A 24,917-nucleotide genomic window follows, 5' to 3' on the forward strand; every position below is an offset into this window, starting at 1 on the left:
TTTTTTTTTTTTTTTTTTTGAGACAAAGTTTCATTCTGTCACCCAGGTTGCAGTGCAGTGATGTGATCATGGTTCACTGCAACCTCGAACCTCCCAGCCTCAAGAGATCCTCCCACCTCAGCCTCCTGACTAGCTGAGACTTTAAGCACCTGCCTCCATGCTCAGCTAACTTTTTTTTTTTTTTTTTTGTCTTTTGTAGAGACATCTCCCTCTGTTGCCCAGACTGGCCTTGAACTCCTGGGCTCAAGTGATCTTCTTGCCTTGGTCTCTCAAAGTGTTGGAATTACAGGTGTGAGCTATTGCGCCCAGCCAAATAGGGATAATCACTTTTTATTTTTTGAGACAGAATCTCACTCTGTCACTCAGCTAGAGTAGAGTGGCATGATCATAGCTCATGGCAACTGTGACCTCCCAGGCTCAAGCAATCTTCCTGCCTCAGCCTCTGGAGTAGCTGAGACCACAGGTACATGCCACCACCCCTGGCTAATTTTTGTATTTCTTTAGAGACTGGGCTCACTAGTCTCAAACTCTAGAGAGTTTGGCAGTACCACTCTCAAACTCCTGGGCTCAAGTGATTCTCTCACCTCAGCCTCCCAAAGTGTTGGGATTACAGGTGTGAGCCACTGTGCTGGGCAGAAACGTGTATCTTCAAAACAGCACCTGGTGAAATGACTGCACATTCTTATCAATGAATGAATGAAATTTAGATAAAATAACACGTACTAGTTAACTTAAAATTAAACCATAAAGAGATAAAATTAATTTTTAATTCCTCATGTTACGTTAAAGAACTCAATATTATAAAAAAAAATCTCTGGCTTTTTACTTTGAGTTTGAAAATCAGAGGCCCAGCACGGTGGCTCATGCCTGTAATCCCAGCACTTTGGGAGGCCAAGGTGGGCAGATCACGAGGTCAGTAGTTTGAGACCAACCTGGCCAATATGGTGAAACCCCATCTCTCTAAAAATACAAAAATTAGCTGGGCATGGTGGTGTGCACCTGCAGTCCCAGCTACTCAGGAGGCTGAGGCAGAAGAATTGCTTGAACCTGGGAAGTAGAGGTTGCAGTGAGCTGAGATTGAGCCAGTGCACTCCAGTCTGGGTGACAGAGCAAGACTCTGTCTCAAAAAAAAAATCAGAATTTTCTACCTTTGTCCATTAGTCCTAGTTAAATAAATATTTTTTAAAAAATTTGTGCTTATATATAAGTGTTAAAGAATACTCTATTTCTCCAAATAAGTATAAAGGATTTTTTCTTTATTTTTCAAATATGTTTTTAAAATTTGTATAATTAAAAAAAACTTTTTAAAAGAGAGAGACAGGGTCGTGCTGTGTTGCCCTGGCTGGTCTCAAACTCCTTGGTTGAAGCAATCCTTCTGCCTCAGCCTCCCAAAGTGCTGGGATTACCACAGTACCTGGCCCAATTTTCTTTAACATAGATAAAATCACCATTCGCGGGACTCAACTAGTTTACATTCCTCTTTGACCTATGAAATGTGATATATGTTTTTCATATTGTTTGAATAAAATTATCAAAGACTCCATAGCAGGTGCAACTTAGCCCAGTTGCTCCCAACCACCAGATGGTGAGGGTCTAGGATGACATTTCACTGCTTTCTGGCAAAATGGGAAAAATGAGGGCAACAAAGCAGTGATGAAGCAAGGGTTGGCAGGAGTAGCCCACCCCGGGGAAGGGACAGTATTTTCTCACTGACATTGTTTGGAACTGCCTGTTTATGGTGATAATGAAAAGCAGACAAACTGTTAGTGGATTCTATTACTGTTTTAAAATGATCTACAGAACATGCAACGCTGCTCTGCCTGTGCCTGATGCTGACTGCTTCAACCATCATGCCTTTGGCATGCCATAGCAATAAAGTGAGCTTTAGGGAAAGCTGAATTTATTCAGTTGAAGAGACAGTCCATTATTCTATGATAAAATGCTGTTGGTGATTAAATGTCCTTTTAAAACAAAACGATGATGATGGGAAACAAATTTTTCTAATGTCTTCATTTGTTCAGTTTTAAAAACTTTATCATTACGTCTATCCCCAAAGTGGGTTTTGTTACTGTTTGTTTGTTTTTTTTTTTTTTAAATGTTCTAGGTCTGTGAAATCCCAAATCTGACAACAGCTTGACAAAAATTAATCAAGAGAACAACTTGACTTAATGGAGAGTACACTGTGTTTTTTGGCTTAGAACAGTGGCTCTCCAAGTGTGGTACTCTAAACCAATAGCATCAGCACTAACTGGGAACTTGTTAGAATGCAAATTCTCAGGCCCTGTCTCAGGTCTACTGAACTAGACACTCTGGAGTAGAGCTCAGCAATCGGTATTTTTAAAAAGCCCAGCCAGGCATGGTGGCTAACACCTGTAATTTCCAACAGTTTGAGAGACCACGGTGGGAGGACTGCTTGAGCCCAGGAGTTCTAGAGCAGCCTGGGCAACACAGGGGACCCTGTCTCTACAAAAAAAAAAAAAAAAAAATTAGGGGGGCATGATGGTACATGCCTGTGGTCCTAGCTGCTAGGGAAGCTGAGGAGGGATCACCCGAGCCTGGGAGGTCGAGGTTGTAGTGAGCTGTGATCATGCCACTGCATTCCAGCCTGGATGACAGAGTGAGACTCTGTCTCAAAAAAATTAAAAAAATAAAAAATTAACAAGCCATCCAGGGAATTGTGCTACTGTTTGAGAACCATTTCCCAGGGAATAGGTAGAGAAGATGCAAAAAGTGCTGAGACAAAATGCCTGGAGATTCTTAAATGCCCCCTATAAGGTCACTTTTAGTCCAATGATTGTGTCTATTTATTTCATATGTATTTTCCATAGTTATTAATTAACCAATTTATCCAAAATAAATTAATCTAAAATAATCCTAGCGTCTTTGGCAAATGATTTTATAAGTGCCTATATAAAGTGGGATAAATCATATTAAATATAGTCCTTAAGTCATTAAGCTTGTTACTTTTTCAGAAGGCAGCCTGTCTGAAGAAAGGTGGAGCTGGCACTGTACTTGAGAAACAGAAAGACCTGTGAACCTGTAACTCCCTGTGAATCTAGCACTGAACATATGCCCCCACTATGATGGGATATAGGAGGGAATGTGAAATTGCTCCTTATCCAAGATTCTTTTATCTGAGAAAACAACCAATGCTGATGAAATACTAACTGGGTCATAAAGAATTACAATTTGATAGCTTAAGGTCTCTTATATTTTCATGATGTTTTTATGATGAATGTAGAGACTTCTGAAATATCAGGTTTGAGAAGGAAGAAAAGAATCCATGCAAACCATTCGCTTTCCACATGCACATATTTCAGGTTTTACTTGAATAAACAGCAATGAAAGAAGATGCTGGTGGAAGTGGCCTTTTTAATTGATACATAAAAATTGTTCACATTTTTGGGATGCTGTAGTGGACTTTTCTGGCAACTGGCAGGTGGAAGGAACGGAGAGATGTGGTACTTGAAAGTGGGGCTCACTCTCATCAGGTCATTGAGACATTTCAGGCATATAAAAAGAGAGAGGGTATGGAGGTACTGTCCCCATTCACGATATATTCCCACATGCGTTTACTCAACAGACTAAAAGCCTGCAATATGTTAGCAGCTGGAGATATAAAAGTCCCTGATAAGCCCAGGCCCTCAAGGCACTTACACAACCCACAGGGAGAACGACAAGACTGGGTCCTCTGTACCCCTCTGAGCCACATGACCATGCTAAACAGTGAGTGCAGATTTGATCAACCTGTATATAACTCTTTTAAGCTGCAAGAAACCCAGGGCCTCTGCCCTTGTTACCCTCAGCATCCATGCAATGCATGCATACCACATATCTCAGGCCTCTCCTCCTCCCTGGGAGGGCAAACGGCAGCCTCAACATTGAGACTTCCCCCCAAAAAAGCTGGGTAATCAATCAGGTCTTGGTTGGCTGCTTCCAGAGAAGCCAAAGATTCCCCCATTCAGAGACTGGAACTCCCTTGGAAGTGTAACAACCCTTGGCTACAGTTAAATCCATCTAGAGAGGCTATAGATCCCTTCAAAGTTAAGAGGCTGCTGCTGCTTCCAACTGTCAGTCAGGTCCTGAAAACAAAACAATCCCTTTGCCGGCCTGCTCACAGGGTCTCGGCTTTCCTCAAAAGCAGAACCAAAGCCGACTTCTGAAAAGTCTGGTGTATGATGCTTCTTTTGAGAAGTATCTGTTCATGTCCTTTGCCTACTTTTTAATGGAGGGTTTTTTTTTTAATTTTTTTTTTTTTTTTTTTAGTAAATTTAAGTTTCTTATAAATGCTGGGTATTAGACCTTTGCCAGATGCACAGTTTGCCCAAATTTTCTCCCATTCTGTAGGTTGTCTGTTTACTATGTTGATAGGTTCTTTTATAAGTTTAAAAAATGTCTGGTGTGCCCCTACTCACTGGGACACTGGTTTCTTAATGCTAGTTTAACCATCAGCCATATCAGAATATCATAATCACCTGCAACATAAAATACAGCAATGTCCCCTTATAAGTGAGGAATATGTTCCAGTTCCCCCAGTGGATGCCTGAAACTGTGGATAGTACCAAACTCTATCTATACTATGTTTTTCCACATATATGAGATAAAGTTTAATTTATAAATTAGGCACTGTAAGAGATTAACAATAAAATAGCATAATTATAACAATATACTATAATATTTCATCATACTACTCAGAACAGCATACAATTTAAAACTTTTTAGTTTTAAATTTTTCCAACCTGCTCTTTAAGGTACCATACAATTTAAAATTTATAAACTGTTTATTTATGGAATTTTCCATTTTATATTTTTAGACCATGGTTTACCACGGGTAACCGAAACTGGGGAAAGTGAAACCATGAATAAGGGGGCTCTACTCTACAGATACAAGAAGCTCATACCAGACCTCCTTAACCAGAATCTTCTATAATAGGGCTCTAGGCTTACATAGTTTTAAAAAAACTCCATAGGTGATTTTAATGCAAGCCATTGATTGGGAACCGCTGCGCTAGGATGGTAGTTCTCAAATTTCATGGGCATCAGAAGCACCTGGAGGGCTTGTTAAAGCACAGACTCCTGGGTTGAATCCCCAGAGTTTCTAAGTCAGCTGGCCTACAGTGGACCCCGAGAATTTCACTTCCCCTAAGTTCTCAGGTGATGTAGCTGTTCTGGAGCAGGGAGGACACGTAAGAACCACCGCACTAGGGATCAGTGGGGGCCAGTTCTATTGGAAGCCTGTTTACTAGCTAAATACTTCTTGTTGACCACCTGGAGAAGATACTGCTTTTTACCTATCCAGCATTCATTCTCCCTTTCTTCCTTCTAACAGTATCTTGATTTTTGCTAGCGGGAGCAATGTTCCCAACTCACAGAACTACATTTACTCACTTCCTTTCTAAAAAGGGGTGGCCACAGTACTAAATACCAACAACAACAAAAAATCATAACCAGAAGCTGTTGGGTGAGGGCTCTGGTTTTTGGAAAAGCTTAAAAGTGGGCAAGGGAGGGAGTATTAGCTCAGCTGGCATTCTTCCCCTTTTGCCCTCACTCTTCTTTCTTTATGCCTGGAAAAAATAAGTGGTAACTCAAGTTCTGACAATCATTCTGTGGCAACAAGGCAAAAAGCACATACTGAAGATGATGACAGTACCAAGGAGAAGGAGACTGGGTGACTGATGGTATTATGGAGCTGCCATACCAGTCCCACATGCCTACTTTCAGATCTCAAATTATGGGGCAGAAAAATAAAAGTTCTCATTTTTAAAGATTATTTTAGGGTCTCTATTTACTAGTGACCAGAAAATTAATTATTAATTTGTCACACTCCAACCCACCAAAATGGAGGCCATTATATTCACCTCTTTTCTCCCATCCTGCTGTTCTCACATGGCTCTGAGATTCTTCTTCCCTTCCCCAATCTCTAACTATTCCTATTGCTTTCTGCAGAACTTCAGTGCCATTGTAAACTCCCTTGAAACTTGAATCTCTTCATAGGCTTCCTAGCCTTAAGTGAAACTTGGATATCCCCTAAGGGCATCAATTTCTTGGAGTCCTCAGGAGAAGCATCTCTGGCCAGGAGGGTAGGAACAGTTCTATCCTTTGTCCCAGTGCTACTTTAAGACCTCTTCCCCTTATATATGAACTCCTGACTTTTTGAGAGTTATGCCATCTGGCTAGACTTTTTCTCCTTGTTGCTGTCACACCTTTGGTTCACAAACTTCCCTCGTTTGTGAAAGACTTCAGACTTTGAGTCACCCATTCCTCTCCACCCTGCCTCCTAACCATGATCTGAGGTGATTTCAATGCCAATCAACATGAAAGCTTCTCTCAGTTCCTAGACTTACATATCTCTAGTAACTGATACTGATCTCCACTCCACACTGGCTACCTCCTTCCACACCCTGAACCATATCATCCATTACCACGGAAAGCTCCACTTCTGAAGTGTACCATGACACAGCTCTTTCCCTGTTATTCCTGGGGTCTCCATAGCTACCTCAGAAAAGCATTCGGTCCCTTGGCCCATCTACTTTCTCCCTTTCTTCAAGCACCTCCTGCCATCACATCTTTCCTTGTTTATAACTTTAACTACAGTTGCTAACATCCTCAATTATCTTTCCTCATGGTACCCTCCTGTAAAAACCTCACCCCGGGCCAAACTGTTTACCAGAAAATAATAACACCATAATACATGTGATCTCCTAAGTCAACTGAATTGTAAATGCAACCCATAAATGTATATTCTGTCATCAGCACTTTCTCCATGACCACTTCAAACTTTGTCTACTATCTCTTATTCAAGACTCCTGGTGCCAGATGTTTTGGAATTTACAATAATAATCTGGAATACATAGTATATATTACATAATACTCCACAGGGTCTGGGAAGTCACTCATCATCAAATACATTAGCATTTTTACAGCAGTGTGAAAACTCACACTAAATAGGTTAAATAAAAATGATATACATTAAATGTTTTGTCAAGCTACTGAAACAAAACTGTTTAATACACAACTTGATATAAGATCAGGTTAGGCTTTACCATTAAACTTCTGAAAAAACTTTGGTTTTCAGACATTTTTAGATTTTTAGATCACAGATAAAGATGGTACTATCATGTTTGCTTGCGGATAGGCATTAATCTGGATTCTTTCCCACAGGCTACCCTTCACATCCAGTTAGTCTCTGAGGCTGGCTGTTCTACCTCACTAAATGTCTTTTGAAGTTCACTGCTTCTGGCTATCCCTTCTGCCATAGTAATTCAGGAAACCACAATTTTCTCCTGAATTATCTTAATAGACTTCTACCTAGTCTCTGTCCCTCTAGACTCCACCCACTTGTTTCCCCTGCCCAACCCCAGGGCCCTTTGATCTGTTCCCTACACTGCAGCCAGAGTGACCTCTATAACACAGATATGACTGTGCTATTCCCCTGAGTAAAGCATTTATTTGGATCCCTAATGGCCTCAAGATGAAGTTCAGTTGTCTTAATATGACTTTACAAGGCCCCTGCTGACTTTTCCAGCTTTATCTCTTGCCATTTTCTACCTCCTGGGCAAAGCCCCAGTCTTACTGCACTATTTTTAGATCTCTAAGAGAAAGTTGTTTGCTTTTGTATTTGGACAAGTTGTTCCCTCTTTGACAATGTACTAGTAAAAATCACAACTCTTCTTCTTTCAAGATAGAAACTAAAACTAAAGATAAATTATGAGTGTCAGTATGTGCAGAGGCCTGTGTTAATCATGGCCAAGAAACTGGGGCCTGTCCAATCATCTTAGTCACCCCGCACCTATGTTTATTTCTGATTAATCCTGGATTCACTATTTTTTCCCCCAGAGTATACCAGAATAAGAATGCATGCAGAAATAATTATGTATCCAAATTCAGATTTGTTTAGATCAACCATTTATGAAACTGACTTTGCAAAGATTATGACAGTGAGAGGAGTCTAGCATAGCTGACTCCGCCTTGCTTCTGGCCTCACAGGCTGGCTGTCTTCACTCTTCCCTGGGTGTCAGCCAAGCTCACCATGAGAGGAACTTAGTCTATAGTTTAACCTGAAAGCAAGAACTAACCCCTTCCTGGCTCAGGAACTGAAAACTGCCTTTGTAAAACTAATGAAAAGCCGCAAGATTAAGATTATGGGAGCGGCCTGAACGCTGCTAAAATGTAGACGTAGGTTCTATAGTGCTTTACTGCTCAGGGGTCATGTGGTCCAGAGGTCACAAGATTTGTGATTTCCCCAACTGATCCCGTAGGTAACATCACTATCATAAAACCTAAGACTGGTCTTTTGAGATGTTTTTTAGATGTGCATTCCGGCAGCCGACGGACCTCACGTGGACCCTGACTTATGACTCACCTGATCCTGTGGCCCCACCCAGAGGTAGACTCAGCACAAGAGAACCGTTTTCTACATCTCTATGGTTTCATCCCCAGTCAGTCAGCAGTACCCACTTCCTAGCCCTTGCCCACCAAACTGTCCATAAAAACCTTAACCTTTGATCCTTTGGGGAGACTGATTTGAGTAATAATTCCATCTCTTATGTGGGTGGCCTCTTGTCAATTAAAATGGTAACTTCAATAACACAGTCTTGGTGAATTGATTTTCTCTGTGCAGGGGGCAGGAACAACCTGTTGGGCAATTACACTTATACATACAATTAAATATTTTATATGCTTCTTAAAATTTTATAATCACAAACATGATATCACCAAGTTATAGAACATTTAGACCAAAAAAAAAACAGGAAAGACCCATGTTTTCATCATCCTATAAAATATTTGCTATACATAACTGTCTCCTGAAAGGTAAGCTCTGTGAGGATAACAGCCTCATGTATTCTATTTACGGCTGTGTCCTCAGTGAAGTGCTTTAATGTTTAAAAAATATAAATACAGGCCAGGCATGGTGACTCTCATCTGCAATCCCAGAAAGTTGGGAGGCTGAGGCTGGAGGATTGCTCAAGCCCAGGAGTTCAAGACCAGCCTGGGCAACATGATGAGACACCATCTTTACTAAAAAAAAAATTATTTGAGCATGGTCACACAGTCTATAGTCCCAACCTCTCGGGAAGCTGAGGCAGGAAGATTGCTTGAGCCCAGGAGGTGAAAGCTGCAGTAAGCCATGATCACGACATTGCAATCCAGCCCAGGAGACAGGGTGAGACCTTGTCTCAAAATAATAATAATAATAAAAGTACCTAAATGAATGATTGACATATCATTTTGGTATACTGAATTAAAATGTGAACATACTTGAATTTTCTACCATATACCCATTTAGCAACATTGAGGTTCTCAATTTTAGTACACGCAAAGTTTTGGTTGTTCCCGTAAGAGAAAATCAGAAAAAGAAGGTCCTTGGAAAAGACCACAGGTTTGGAGGTAAAGCGAAAGGCAAAGAAGTAGATACTTTTTCCCCACATACAATGATTCCCAAAGATATGTTTTTCAATGAATCCTGGGGAAAGATGAAGGAAGTAAGGAGAAAGTAAAACTGACTCTCAGAAGTATCACTGGTGACATGAGTGAGATGACAACTGACACTGAAGTGGAGAAGAGGGGCGGCGTACACGAGGTTGAGTCATAACATCACAAAGGCATCATTCATTTTCATAGACAAGAGCCAACAAATGACTTCTTGTATGAGTAATGTATGCCATACAGCAAAATAAATTTGCCAGTATCTTGTTAGAACTGTAGGTGGAAGCCATCTAGAAAAATTTCTGATGAGCCAAGGGATAAATGGATCAATTAAATTAGAATCTCTACTTGTTATCTTTAAAGGTGTTAAGGTCATGAAAGTCAAGGAAAATTTCAGAAACTGATCTAGATTGAAAGAGACTAAGGAGAAAACTAAATGCAATGCATGGTCCTGACCTGGATCCTTCTGCTAACAAAGAACCTTATTGAGACAACTGGTGAAATCTGAATGGAGTCTAAGGATTAGATGGTAGTAATGAATGAATGTTGATTTCCTTATTTGGATGCTTGTAATGTGATTATGTAAAAAAAAAAAATGCCCTTTTATGTTAAAAATACACACTGAAGGATTCAGAAGTATGCACATTATGTTGATGACGTACTCTCAAATATTCGTAAAAAAGTTTATTGTATTGTACCCGCAACATTTCTAAAAGTTTAAAATTGTTTTAAAAAATTAGAATCTTGGCCAGGCACAGTAGCTCATGCCTGTAATCCCAGCACTTTGGGAAGCCAAGGCGGGTGGATCACAAGGTCAGGAGATCAAGACCATCCTGGCTAACATGTCAAAACGCTGCCTCTACTAAAAATACAAAAAATTAGCCGGGCATGGTGGTTTGCACCTGTAGTCTCAGCTACTTGGGAGGCTGAGGCAGGAGAATAGCTTGAACCTGGGAAGCAGAGGGTGCAGTGAGTCGAGATTGCACCACTACACATCAGCCTGTGCAACAGAGCGAGACTCTGTTTCAAATAAAATAAATACATAAATAAATTAGTATCTCTGGGGGTGAGTCTGGACATCAGTATTTAAAAAACTGGCTAGGTGATTCTGACGTGCAACCAAGGCTAGGAAACACTGTTACAGAGTCTTCATCATCACCAGAGAAAAAAGGTGACGTACTTTTTCAATGAGTGCAAAAAATATAATTTATTTAACTAAACTCTTCCTTCCTTTCTTTCAAAAATCACTTATTGAAGAGCTTTTATATGCCAGGCAAGAGAAAATCTCTTCCCTATGTGTATTCACAGTCTCACACAAGCAAACAGACACTGTGCTTTAATAGTATAACAATAATAATTACTATCATTTGTTGAGCAATCACTATTTGCTAGGCACAATGCTATTTGATAGGGCAGGTACTGTTATCTTCGTTTTACAGAGTGAGGAAACCTATGCACAGTGACAAGAGTAACTTGCCCAGGTGTACAGAGCTATTTTGAGTCTTGTCTACACCACTATAGTATAGGAAGGCAAAGTGCTGTGAAAACACACGTACGGACTGATGCAGACTATGGGTGCCATAGAAGGTTTCTTAGAGGAGGGAAGGTGGGATGTATCTGTAAATATGCATATGATTTCCATTGTTAATGATCACAAATACTCCTTCCATGAACATCTGTGCAGGTAACTTTCCCTTTTGTAGTCCTGCTGCCACTCTCTTCCTTTGCTTAGATTCTAAGAAGTAGGATTCTGGGACAAAAGTTATAGAAATACTCCAAGGCTTTCAATATGTTATGCCCATAGTTGTCACCAGCTTTATGAGGGTATCTACTTTACTATAGCATTGCCAGCAGTGGGCATTATTACTTCAAAAATTCTTTGCCATTAATAGAAAACTAGTATTTGATTACTTAGCTGAACATTTTTCCATCAATGCTGTCTTTAACACAGAAATTTAAGATCTTTATAGTTACAACCAGCAGAGTATAAGAGAACATTAACAGTGAAAGAACATTCTACAATGTCTTATATTATAAATACCATAATTTACTCCTATAATCACAAAATTGGGTCACAATTAGCAATATTCAAAGAAAACAAATTTCGGTATTCATGCTAAGATCTTTGACCTCTCAAACTTACTATGAATTCTAGGAGTACAGCAGAAATGAGTTGTTTGATCCTATCACAATCCAGCAAGTAAAACATGTTCTATAACTGTTTGCTATAAAAATAAATAAATAAATAAATAAATAAATAAAATAATGGATAATGACAAAATATAAACTGAAGCCATACTTTCTGAGAGAAGTAGCATGTTCCCCTCTTTCTCTTCTGGCCATATAAATAGGATAACAATATATTCCAGTTTGCATGTGACAGTTCCGGTTTATGCCTCTTGTCCTAACATCTTTTCTGATTAGAGTTGCCTTTCGAAGTGTGCTTAATTGGGCAATAAATTTTATGGTCACTCTGCATCTACAGGATGTCCCCCTAATGAAGAGCTGATCTTAGGAACAAAGTGCTCACTGATCAGACAACTTGTCTTTGTGTCACTCGGATTTTCACTTTGAAGACCTATAGCCAGACACCTCATTTGGCTTTTATGTATTTTCATAGTATTTTATCATCTGAAACCAAATAATAATCTGAAAGTAGTTAATTGATAAGGGCATCCTTGACTATATCAGCACTCTTTATTTCATTTTATTGATAAAAGAAGTGAGGCATGGAAAGAAAATGTGGCTTATTCAAGCTCACATCAAGTAAAATAATCAGCCATATGAGAGGAAGCTACTGAAGCTCTAACTTCTGATTTTTGATTAATAATCTAAACCACACAGTCATTAGTATGCAATGAAATCTCCAGTGTAGTTAGAAAAAATTCAATCATTTAGTAAATGGCTTTACAAACTACAGGCAGTAATAATCTATTTCAAACGATATGAGCAAAATCATAGGCATACCTTAGATAATGCTTTTTCCTTTTTCTTTTTTTTCCCTCAGTCCCCCTTGGATAATATTTTTAATGGGTATAAATTTCATAGTTAATAATATTTCAGTCTTATTGAGTAAAAGTCTCTGTTCAAACCTAGTTGACAGGTCCAAGCTATCAGAAGGTGAGGAAATATTTATAAAATAAGTGAAAATTTTAAATAAACATTAATCTTTTTGGTTATTAAAAAATAAAGCTTGTTACATTTTTACATTTCACAAGTATGTCTAAATTTCATACAAAGATGCACAATAGATAAGATTTTACAAATATCTTGGACTATATCAGAAAATGTTAATGGAGCTAATGAAGTCACTTCCTATAACAACAACAAAGAAACATGGGGATAAATTTAATAGACTATGACTAAGAACCATATGAAAAAAAGTGACTCTACTGCTTGCATAAAAGGAGAGGCATACCATATATGAAGTTGGAGAACCTCACTATTACAGATATGACATTTCCATATAATTTATAAACATATTGTAACATCAGTCAAGATCCCATGTGCATTTTGTAGGGGTGGAGTAAAGACCTCGGTAAAAAATCATTTAAAGTTCATTCGGAGGTTGGCTGGGCGTGGTGGCTCATGCCTGTAATCCCAGCACTTTGGGAGGTGGGTGGATTGCCTGAGGTCAGGAGACCTCAGGCGAAACCTCATCTCTACTAGAAGTACAAAAAAAACCTCATCTCTATTAGAAGTACAAAAAAAACCTCATCTCTTCTAGAAGTACAAAAAATTAGCTGGGCGTGGTGCACGCACCTGTCACCCCAGCTATGCAGGAGGCTGAGGCTGGAGAAATGCTTGAACTCAGGAGGCGGAGGTTGCAGTGAGTCAAAATCGCACCACTGCACTACAGCCTGGGTGACAGAGCGAGACTCCCTCTCAAAAAATAAATAAATAAATAGATAAAATAAAGTTCATTTGGAGGAATACATTTTAGGGACTAACCAAGAACACTTTTGTAAAGTATAAATAAGCTATAATAATAAAAACAGTATTTTGCTGGCACAGATCAATGGAATAAAACAGGAAGTTCAGAAACAGGCAAGGATGTATATAAGTATTCAATAAATGAGAAAGAACAATGAAAGGATGGAAGGATTTAACCCATTTAGCCATGGATTTAGCCATTTAAATAAAATGTTTATTATTAATAAACAATATTGTGATAGCTGGCTAAATCCATACCTCACACTATATGTCTAATAAATTCCAGGTGGACTGAACATTTCAATGTATGAAAATGAAAACAAAATATTTGGGGAAGGCTTTTCTATGTACAACTTCCAGGACATAATTTTTTTTTAAGACCAATAGATCTGTTCGCATAAAACATAATACTCATTAAAATAAATGTGTATTAAGGATATCAGCCATTTTTCTGTCATTTATAGTATAATTACTTATATTTATTTCTTTTTAAGTTTCATTTAGCTTATTTTGACATAAAAATTTTAAAATCTATAAGAAGTTAAAAAAATAAAATTTGTATTTACAGTTTCCGTCTCGGATTTTGGTCTAGAAATGACTTTCTTAACCCTAAACCAGACCTATTTTCACTTATATTTTCTCAGAATTCTTTCATTGTTTCATATTTTATGTTAATTTAAAATATGAGAGATAAATATGGCTCTGTCTCATATTGGTTGTCTGGCTTGGGGATGTTACTTAACCTCTCTGAGTCTCAATTTCAGTTTCCTATAAAATGCAGATATAACAAATACCAGCCTATTGGAATTGCTATGGCAATGAAAAGAAATCATTTATACAACACATGTATCATGGTAGAATCTGGTTAATAAAGGTGACCAAAATGTTAGCTATCACTTTTAGTGCTATTGTTACAGTCAGTAGCTAGTCAGGTATGAGCAGGGCAGGAAAGGGCTCCCATACCTCACACCAGGAGTATCGGGAGACCATCAGATGATGGTCAGGTGGTTGTTAACTATCTCGCCGAAGTAATAATTGGTCACAGCTGGCACCAGGGAAAGGCGGTCTCCTAGTAGATCAAAAACAACTAAAACTGGTGACGAGTGGCTTCCCAGTAAGATCTCAGGAGTTGGGCAAGTGGTCAGAAGTAATGCAAGACCCTGGAGGTATGCCACCATATAAAAACCCCAAGTCAAAAGGTCAAGCCATACACTTGTCTTTCAAGTCACCTGCTTGGCCCTCTTCCAAGTGTACTTTCCTTTCTTTTGTTCCTGCTGTAAAGCTTTTAAGTAAACTTTCACTGCTGCTCTAAAACTTGCCTCAGTCTCTCCTTCTGCCTTATGCTTCCTCAGTTGGATTCTTTCTTCTGAAGAGGCAAGTACTGAGGTTGCTGCAGACCCCTATGAATTTGCCATGGGTAACACTATCACACTGTATATTAGACTCCTCCCCCACCCTTTTAGAGGCAAAGTCTCACTATGATGTCCAGGGTGGAGTGCAAGGGCTATTCACAAATGCAATCACAGCACACCATGGCCTTGAACTCCTGGCCTCAAGCAATCCTCCCACTTAAGCCTCCCAAGTAGCTGGGACTCCAGGTGAATGCCACTGAGCCTGGCTGGACTTCTTAATTTCATTGGAAAACAGTTGACCCTTGAACAGTGCGGAGGTATGGGGTACCTATCCCCTGCACAGTGGAAAAATCTACATATAACTTTTGATTCCCCAAGAGCTTAACTACTAATGCTGTTGACCGGGGGCTTCACTATTAACAAAAAGTCGATTAACACGTAAATAGACTAGTATCTACCTATATGTTACGCATTCATAATATACATATTTTTTTCTTTTATTTTTGGTATTTCTAGGCTACAAAGTTCACCCTAGAGTTTTTTCAAATTGCCACAAATCTCCAAAAAACTTTCTAATATATTTATTGAACAAATGAATATGTAAGTGGACCAGCACAGTTCAAACGTTGTTCAAGGGTCAACTGTATGTATTTTCATGACTAGCAATTTATGGTGATGGTATAGTCATCTGATGTAAAAACAAATTTCACACCATTTAATTATTTTAAAATCATAATGTATGCCAACCAGAAAAAATATCTAAATTCTTTGAAGGCTATACAGCATACTACAAATTGGTCTTTGAAAGCTGCAGTCCAAAATCATCAGGTGGCCAAGGAACAGAGTCATCCAAGGGGAACATTACACACCGGGACCTGTCAGTGGGTGGGGGGCTGGGGGAGGGATAACATTAGGAGATATACCTAATGTAGGTGATGGGTTGATGGGTGCAGCAAACCACAAGCGCACGTGTATACCTATGTAACAAAACTGCACTTTCTGCACATGTAACCTAGAACTTAAAGTTAAATAATAAAACAAAAAGTTTTCTTACACATTAGAACTTCTGAGATAATTTACGAGCTTGAAATATAAATAGGATGTTTACCTTCGTTATCTTACCTCTAATAGGCCATCCTCTGGCAGATCAGTACAGTGAACAGCATTCTGGATCTTAGTTTTACCAAAGATTGCTCTGAGAGTTCCAGGGCGTAAATGCCGGGCAATTTCCTATTAAACATACATTCACATATAGATTAAAGTTAGTCATATGGTATAAATAAGAAAAACACTAGCTATATGACACATTAACTTATTTATGAAATACATGTCACATATAGACAGTGCTTATAAGGGTTTTTCTGTGGCCCAATGTAAAGTCTGCTTTCATCTACATCGGGGAAAAATAATAATTGCATTTCTTTTTATCAGTAGATTTTGGGAATCACACAAAATGTGAAGCTAGTTCATTACCGTGAAAGACTTGTATTTTATAAAGACAGTAGAGATCTTAATAACTTTGATTTAAAATGAACCAATTTGATGCTGTCAATTTCAAAATATTTTTAAAAAATGTTAGCTGTATCAACTTAGTAGTAATCTTTAGGGGGAAAAATATGGTCACAAATAGCCCTGAATTTAATGAGGGTTAGAGAGAGGCAAGGGAATGATAATGATGTACAAAAAAATTTAAACTGAGTAAGACAGGAAGAGAGGACCTAGGGGATAAAGAGGTAATCGACAATGAAAAGGTGGATCAATGAATTTGAGCTCCTAGTGGTACGGGATAATTATTGAGATCAGTATGTTAGAGGAAGAGAGCTGGAAAGTTAAAAGATACTTGAGATTGAGATTACGGTGGGTGGGAGGAGATAGGGCTACAGTGATTGATAATGATCAGTTTTAAGGCATAACCATGGCTAAGGTTAGTTTGAGGGCAAGAATGTTAGAAGAAAGAAGAGCAATATATTGAGAGGCCAAGTTAGTAAGTAGATCATCTCTATGAAAGTGGAAATCAGAAAGAATCATGACAGGTATAGCTTAGGGTGCAAAGATTCAGGGCAGCATTCACATTTGTGGTTGCATCACTTAACAATGTTTTAAAGGCATGCATTTATTTAATTACTTAAGTTTTATTTGTCAGGTTTCCAACAAATGTCAGCTATAAATGTATTATGTTTAGGAAAAACATTTTGATAAAGCAGAACATAAGGATGTCTTTATATTTCATATTTATTACTCTCATTCTGTTCTCCATAATTTTTCTAGCAAGTAAGTATCCAATATTAAAAACCTACTCAGCTGAGCATGGTGGCCCACACCTGTAATCCCAACACTTTCAGAGGCAGAGGTGAGTGAATCATTTGTGGTCAGGAGTTCGAGACTACCCTGGCTAACACGGTGAAACCCTGTCTCTACAAAAATTAGTTGCGCGTGGTGGTGCGTGCCTGTAATCTCAGATACTCAGGAGGCTCAGGCAGGAGAATTACCTGAACTTGGGAGATGGAGGTTGCAGTGAGCTAAGATTATGCATTGCACTCCAGCTTGGGCGACACATCAGACTCCATCTCAAAAAACAAACAGAAGACTTACTCTGTTTGTATAGTGGGAAGCTGTCATTTTGTGACATAAGATGTAATTTATGAAATTGTGAAAGGTGAGTACTCATGTTCTTTTTCTTATTTCCGGTCAGAGAATAAAACACTTTTAAATTACTCAGTTTCAGTAAACTATTTTATTAGAACCTATTCTCTCTAAAATTTTGTTTGATGGCCAGGCTCATGCCTATAATTGGCACCTTGGGAGGAGTTTGAGAGCAGCCTTCAGCAACAGAGAGATCCCGTCGCGACAAAAAATACAAAAATTAGCCGGGTGTAGTGGCGCACCCCTGTAATCCCAGCTACTTGGGAAGCTGAGTGGGAGGATGGCTTGAGCTTGTGAGGTCAAGGCTACAGTGAGCCAAGACGATGCCACTGCACTCCAGCCTGGGTGACAGAGCAGGACCCTGTCTCAAAAAAAAGAAAATTTTATTTAACTTGCACTACACATTCATTAAAATATTACTTTCATGTAAGTGTCTGCTACATGCACAGTACTTGAAATCTGAAGAGGTTCATGTGTGTTGGCCTAGTGCGGGGGCTCATGCCTATAATCCCAACACTTTGGGAGGCCAAGACGGGTAGATCACCTGAGGTCAGGAGTTAGAGACCAGCCTGATCAACATGGTGAAACCCTGTTTCTACTAAAAATACAAAAATTAGCTGGGCATGGTGGCGCGCACCTGTAGTCTCAGCTACTTGGGGGGCTGAGGCAGAAGAATGGCTTGAACCTGGGGGGCGGAGGATGCAGTGAGCCAAGATTGCGCCACTGCACTCTAGCCTGGGTGAAAGAGCGAGATTCCATCTCAACAACAACAGCAAAACAGAGAGATTCGTGTGTGTGTGTGTGTGTGTGTGTGTGTGTGTGTGTGTGTGTGAATATAAATGGGATTGGTTGGTGGTTCCTGGGGTGGTTGTTAATATCTAATCATATTGTATTATGGTCAGAAAATATGGTCTCTTCCATCTGTCTTTGAAGGAATTTTGTATCCCAACACATAATGAATGTTAGTGAGTATCCCACTGTGTTTAAAAACATTGTCATAGGTTGCATTCCCTGGGAAACTAACTCTGAAGTGGAGATACATTTGCAAAAAGTTTGCTGGTTGTGGCCTTAGGATCTACACTTGTGGGGAAGTGAGGAAAAGAGGATGGCCTCAGACAATCCTACACAGAGCTCTGGAGCTGCAATGGCCCTTCAGAGTTGTCCTCAACGGACACAAAAGGGTCAGGCCTTTATTCCCCAAACTGTTAAATTACTAGATATGGGTCATTCCAGGGAAGGGGACATGACCTTAGGCAAAGTGACTTTCTTCAGCAGAGGGCAATTCCTGGAGAGAGATTTTGTAGATTACTGTCAGCTCCTGCCACTCTCAGCAGGAATGAGCATTTCAGTTCTAAAGGGCAGAGGGACATCTGAGTGGCTCTCCACAGAACCACTATGCACATTTGCACACACACACATATATATATATATTTATGGCACTTTAGACTACGGCAATCTGATTACCATTCCCTTTAGGTAACTATTTTTGTTTTTCTTTCTGAAAGGTTTTGTACTATCTCTTTAACTAGGCCTTTGTCATTTATCAGTCATTCTGTTCCATACTCAATGGTCCAATTTAATCTAAGATATACATCTTCAGTCAGCTTCTACTATTTATTATTTTCTCCTCCATTTTATCTCTTCTTGCCTTTATTTCTGTAAGAAAGATGTTGAAATTTCTTAACTCTCCTTTCTCTTTTACAGTTTCCATGTAATTATCTTTTTGTGTTATACTCTTGGAGAATAACTCCATTTGATCTGCTGCCTCACTAATTTGCTTGTAAACTGGGCCCACTGTGCTATTTTATTAATTTACTGTGTATTTTAAAAACTTTAACAAATAGGTTTTTAATTTCCAATATCTATATATTTTTTTCCATGGATCCAATATTCTCTTAAGTCTTTCTGAGGAAACCGACTCTTCTATTTTATAGTCTGTTTTTGTTAGCTCTATTAATTTGCTTTGTTTAGGTTTAGGTTCTGTTGGTTGAGTTTTGTGTCTTCTTTATGATATTCGTAAACTTTAAATGGTTGGTAATTCCTGGCTTTTTTTTTTTTTTTTTTTGAGTTCTCTATTTGGTTGGCATAGATGCCAGGGACATGCTGCTAGATAACGTATTCTGGTTGCCTTCCTTTCAGAAGAGGGTGCTACCATTTTTCCTGAGTGTCATTAGCTGCCTTCCCATTGCTCTGCCTCTTTAGCTCAAGTCCCATATTCAGTGCCTGAGGCTGTGGCTAAAAGTATCAACTGCCTTCTGCTCAACAGAAGCAAGCAAATGTGAAGGCGCTGATTTACTCTGCTGCTCTTCATGCAGCCCTCCAACTAACCACCCTGCTTATGGCCTCGTGCCCTTCCTCAGCCTTGCATCCATATGTCTGATGTGCAGCCCACCCAGTACCCTTACCCCTTCTGGAGCAGTTCTCTCCTGCATGTTTTAGAGTGTTGGTTTTCCTCAACAATCCAATCCTATCTGCTTTGAGTCTTTTGAAGTTTATGGCCTGTAACAAAACTAAAAAAAAAAACAAAACCAAAAACAAAAAAAACCAAACCCACAAAAACATATATATGTGTGTGGGTGGGGGGGTTGGGTACTCTTCCTTGTTTTCCAGCATCACTGGAGATTTACTCTTTAAAATAACACATAGTGAAACAGTATCTCCTGTAAATTCCTGTAAGGACACGGGAAGCAGGGGGATGGTGGGCACATATGGTCTTCTGCCATCTTCATGCCGCTTCATCTTACTGACTGACATTCTCTATTTCTCCAACACAACAAACCATCTTTAATTCATTTTTCATGCTGCTATCATCTTGTACCTAAATGCCAATATGATCATGTTATTTACTTGCTCAAAAAATCTTTGAAGGCTCATAATTGTCTATGGCCAAATGTCTAAACTCCTTAATGTGGCATTCAAGGTCCTCCCCACTCTTGCCTGAATCTACCTCACTCACACCTGCCCTGAAAGCTTACACATCCCAGTGAAAACACTGTTTCCTCCATAAAAGCAAATTAAGCCTTCCCAATCAGAGTAATCCTTCCTTCTTCAATGTTTCTACAGTAGTTTATACTTCCAATATAGGCCTTCTTGACTTGCAATTTATATAGTTGTTTTGTGAGCCTATTTTAGTAACAGCCCATTAGATTTCAATCCCTGAACACAATATAAAACTTCCCTTATATTCTGTATCTTACTAATGAACACACAGTAAATGTTTGGTAAATATTTGCTGACTGACATAAAATGACAGTACTTCTGTTCAGAGTGTCAGGATGGAGTAGCAAATAAGAGCGGGGGCTGTGGAAAAAGGCTCTCTGGATTTGAATTTTGCCTCTGCCACTTAACAGTTGTGTGACCAAACCACATTATTCAACCTCTCTATGATGTTCTTATTTGTAAGACAAGTATAAAATAAATCTGTCTTAAGGAGATTAAGACAATTCTTAAAGAGGCAAAAAGGTATATTTTGGTAAATATCAAAGATAATCTAACCAAGTATTATATTATCTTTAAATAAATATATAGCATCTCTTAAGAGTTGTAATCATCATAGTTTTAGAATAAAGGTATACGTTTAGATTAGATCATAATCTAATTATGACCTATTATTATCCATTAATAAATCTCAGAAAACATGAAGTATTTTTACTGATATAAAATGTTTTATTTAGGTAAATGATAATGAAACCTAAAGATATAAAACAACAGGCATTTTCTTCATAGCTGCTCTTAAAATCTAGGCTTTCATTTTAGATCCTCTTTAAAAGGTATTGATAAATTAATTTTAGTTTTGGTTAGTATAAAATATCACATATGCTTATAAAGTAAAAAATACTGAAGTACTAAAGACTACAAAAATAATAAAAAATACCAAAAGTGAGAGTGAAATAATAACAGCATTTCCCCCCTCCATTTCCTGATGGATTGCCCCTAATTTTTCTAACAGATTTACATTCCTCTTGCTGCTTAAACTCTGGTGAAGACCATACTACCACTCATAGTCCCCCTCCCTTCAGGGAGCAGAAACAATTATCAGATCATAAAAGCAACACAAAGTACCAACATATAATTTCATCTAATACCATAAATAATTCTTAAAAAGTTATTGTAGTATTTATCAATAACAGGTTATGCTGAGAAAATCAGACTCATTAAAGAGCAATACTTATTTGTACTTGGAGGATCAGCAGTCTTTCAAATTCCACAAAATTCCAGGCATATTCATCCTCCCCTAAAACCTTGCATGCTCAGTACCATCAAGTCAAATTCTTGACTATGTTACAGTTCATCGTAAGTACTAAAAATTCTGCTCAGGTAATCCTGCTGTAGGAGGAAGAATTCTGATTTATAGAATGACCTCTAAATCTAAGACATCAAAAAAAGGCATCAAATATAGAATAGTGATTGGCAAAATACTGAAAATAAAGAAGATAATATTTATTTAATTATTCTATGGCTGTGTTATAAAGAATGTCACTGTTTATTGAATAGTAGGTCTATCAGATTGATAAAATATGTCTGGATAAAGAATAACTTACTTCCATAATAAAGTCACTCAGTTTCAGTTCTAAACAATACAGAAGAGATATCTAAGAACGAAAATGCCCTTCCCTTTAAGAAACAAATTAAACTAGAAGAAGATTTATGAAATTTACTAATTACAGAAAAAAGATCAACTATAGAATATATTCAGATACAGTCAAGCATTGCTTAACAACAGGGATATATTCTAAGAAATGCATCATGAGGTGATTTCCTCATTGTGTGAACATGATAAGAGTGTACTTACATAAGCCTAGATGATATAGCCTACTACACATCTAGGCTATATAATTTGCTACTAGGCTACAAACTTGTATAGCATGTTGCTATACGGAATACTGTAGGCAACTGTAACACAATGATAAATATTTGTGTATCTACACATATCTAAACAGAAAAGGTACAGTAAAAATATGGTAAAAAATGATGTAGACCTGTAGAGGGCGCTTACCATGAATGGAGCTTGTAGGACTGGCCGTTGTTCTAGGTGAGTCAGTGAGTGAGTGTGAGCGCCTAGGACATTACTGTACACTACTGCAGACTTTATAAAACACTGTACACTTGGGCTACACTAAATTTATAAAAATATTTTTATTTCTTCAAAAGTAAATTAACCTTAGCTTACTGTAACTATTTCACTTTATAAAATTCTAAGTACTTTTTTTAACTTTTTGACTCTTTTGCAATAACACAGCTTAAAACACAAACACATTGTATAGCTGTACAAAAATCTTTTCTTTCTTAACATCATTATTCTAAAAGCCTTTTCTATTTTTAAAGTTTTTTTCTTTTGAAACCTTTTTGTTAAAAACGAAAACACAAACACATGCATTAGCCTAGGCTTACACGGGGTCAGAGTCATCAATATCACTGTCTTTCACCTTCATATCTTGTCCCATTAGAAGGTCTTTAGCGACAATAAAACATATAGAGCTGTCATCTCCTCTGATAAAATGCCTTGTTCTGGAATACCTCCTGAAGGACCTGCCTCAGGCTCTTTTACAGTTAACTTTTTTTTTAAAAAGGAAAAAAAGTGTACTCTAAAGCAATGATAAAAAGTATAGTAAATATGTAAACCAGTAACATAGTCATTTATTGTCATTACCAAGTATTATGTACTATACATAATTTATGTAGTATACTTTAATACAAGTGGCAGTACAGTAGGTTTATTTATGCCAACATCACCACAAACACATGAGTAATGCATTGTGTGACTATGTCACAACAGGAATTTTTCAGCTCCATTATAATCTTATGGGATCAGCATCCTATATGAAGTCAGGTGTTGATGGAAATGTCATTATGCAGTGCATGACTGTAATTAGTAGCAAATGGTGGTTTATCATGAGGTCACTAGTCTAATTCCAGGAAAATCTAAGTACAAGGAAAAAAAATATTCTTTAGACTACAGGATAACTATGTGAGCAGTGTACAAATATGTGGATAAATATTAAAAGAGGAGCTAGTACAGCTTGAGTCCTAGTAACCCTAAAACAGCTGTGAAACAATGTTATAATCATTGTCCTCCTTTCACAGGCAATAAGTGTAGTAAAACTTAATATCAAATGCCAGTGAGGGGACCACCATAACTAAAACAGCAAATATTCTCATTTCTAAACATTACTAGTATTCTTCTGCAACAAGTCTTGTAATACTAAACAGCACATGCTAAGTGCTTCCCTTGACTCCTCTGGCACTTCAAAAATATCTTACCAAAACTGACCCATCAAACAGCTTTTCCCAGTAGTATGCAACTTTGTACTACCTAATATAGTTATGCAGTTTTATATTCCTGGGAGATAAGCAATGTCAGACGAATTCAAACTAAAACAAGATAATGAAACATGGGGAAGGAATTGGAAGTCGAAACGGAAGCCAGGGGAGAGACCCAGAGGCTACTTTCTGCTAAGTCTAAGGCTTCTTCTAGAACCTATGCATAGGCTTTAGAAAGAGTACCTGCAAAATTAAACTCAACGACTTATTTATATAATAGTAATCTCATTGAATGAGCCACCTGCGGGTTCACGGTAAATACACTTATTGGCACTGGAAAATACATAAATTGTATATGAGGAATCATTAAAACATCTGGCTTGTGAACTCTGACAGGTTTCACATCTCACTTTTCATTAGATAAAAAATAGCTCTAATGTAAATTTATAGAACCTGAAGAGGGTCACAATGAAATGTTATTTCAGGTGAAATATTTAGATAATTCAATCCTGTCTTTCTCATTAGGTTTCAATAGACCACATGGCATCGTAACTATTGCCTCTTACTGGTCTGTTTGATGTTTCAGCCAACAACAGGAACTGGCTGAAGTGAAAATCAAGTCTTATTTGACACAGGTGTCACTTTTAAAGGTAAAATCATGATCTCTTGGTTCTCTTTTTAAAAGAATGGGGCATTCTGCAGAAGGATGAGTTCAACTAAAAAAAAAGGAGAAAAATCTCTTAACTCACTTTTATATAAATTGCTTAGTATTTTAGCAAAAACTACAAAGATTCACGTATATAAGTAAAATCTAAGAACATAAACATTAGCATAGAGGGTTAGGGTTTTTGGTAAATATTTTCCCATTTCTTTTTGTTTTTCTAAATACATTTTAAGAGACTTAATCTTTGATGTATACTTACATTACTACTAAAAAATTTAAGAGGCATTCCTTTTTTTTTTTTTTTAAACACCATGGACCTGAAGGCAAGAGAGGCATTCTTAATATCTCCCCGCAAAAGAATCGTTCCACAATCTACTTCATCCCTATAAAATAATTACTACCCAGTCTTGCTTTACTATTTTAAAGAATCCTACAATTCAATGCTCAGAAACTTCCTCAAAAGAATAAAATAACGAAATAGCTGGGGCCCACTCTGGGCATGTCTAACACCCAATTCTTGCCAAGTCCTGTCAATACAACTACTAATACATAGCCTGTATCAGTCGGCTTCTACATCCACTCTGGCACCATGTTCCCCTGCCTAGAATATTGGGTTTTTAGATTTTTTTTTTTTTTTT

General features: G+C 38.0%; 1 protein-coding gene across 3 annotated transcripts in view; it reads right to left on the minus strand.

The window, feature by feature from the left end:
• NME7 (NME/NM23 family member 7) overlaps positions 1–24,917 on the minus strand; it is a 218,990-nt gene that overhangs the window by 28,369 nt on the left and 165,704 nt on the right. For all 3 annotated transcript variants that reach the window (XR_001006073.1, XM_011979942.1, XM_011979943.1), the window contains one exon: positions 15,834–15,941. Coding sequence is in view for 2 of the 3 variants with exons in the window: in XM_011979942.1 (XP_011835332.1) it covers positions 15,834–15,941 (108 nt within the window). In the remaining variant the exon portion in view is untranslated. The remainder of the gene's footprint in view (positions 1–15,833; positions 15,942–24,917) is intronic.

The sequence above is a fragment of the Mandrillus leucophaeus genome, unplaced genomic scaffold (genome assembly GCF_000951045.1).
Source record: "Mandrillus leucophaeus isolate KB7577 unplaced genomic scaffold, Mleu.le_1.0 Scaffold207, whole genome shotgun sequence".
Taxonomy (NCBI): domain Eukaryota; kingdom Metazoa; phylum Chordata; class Mammalia; order Primates; family Cercopithecidae; genus Mandrillus; species Mandrillus leucophaeus.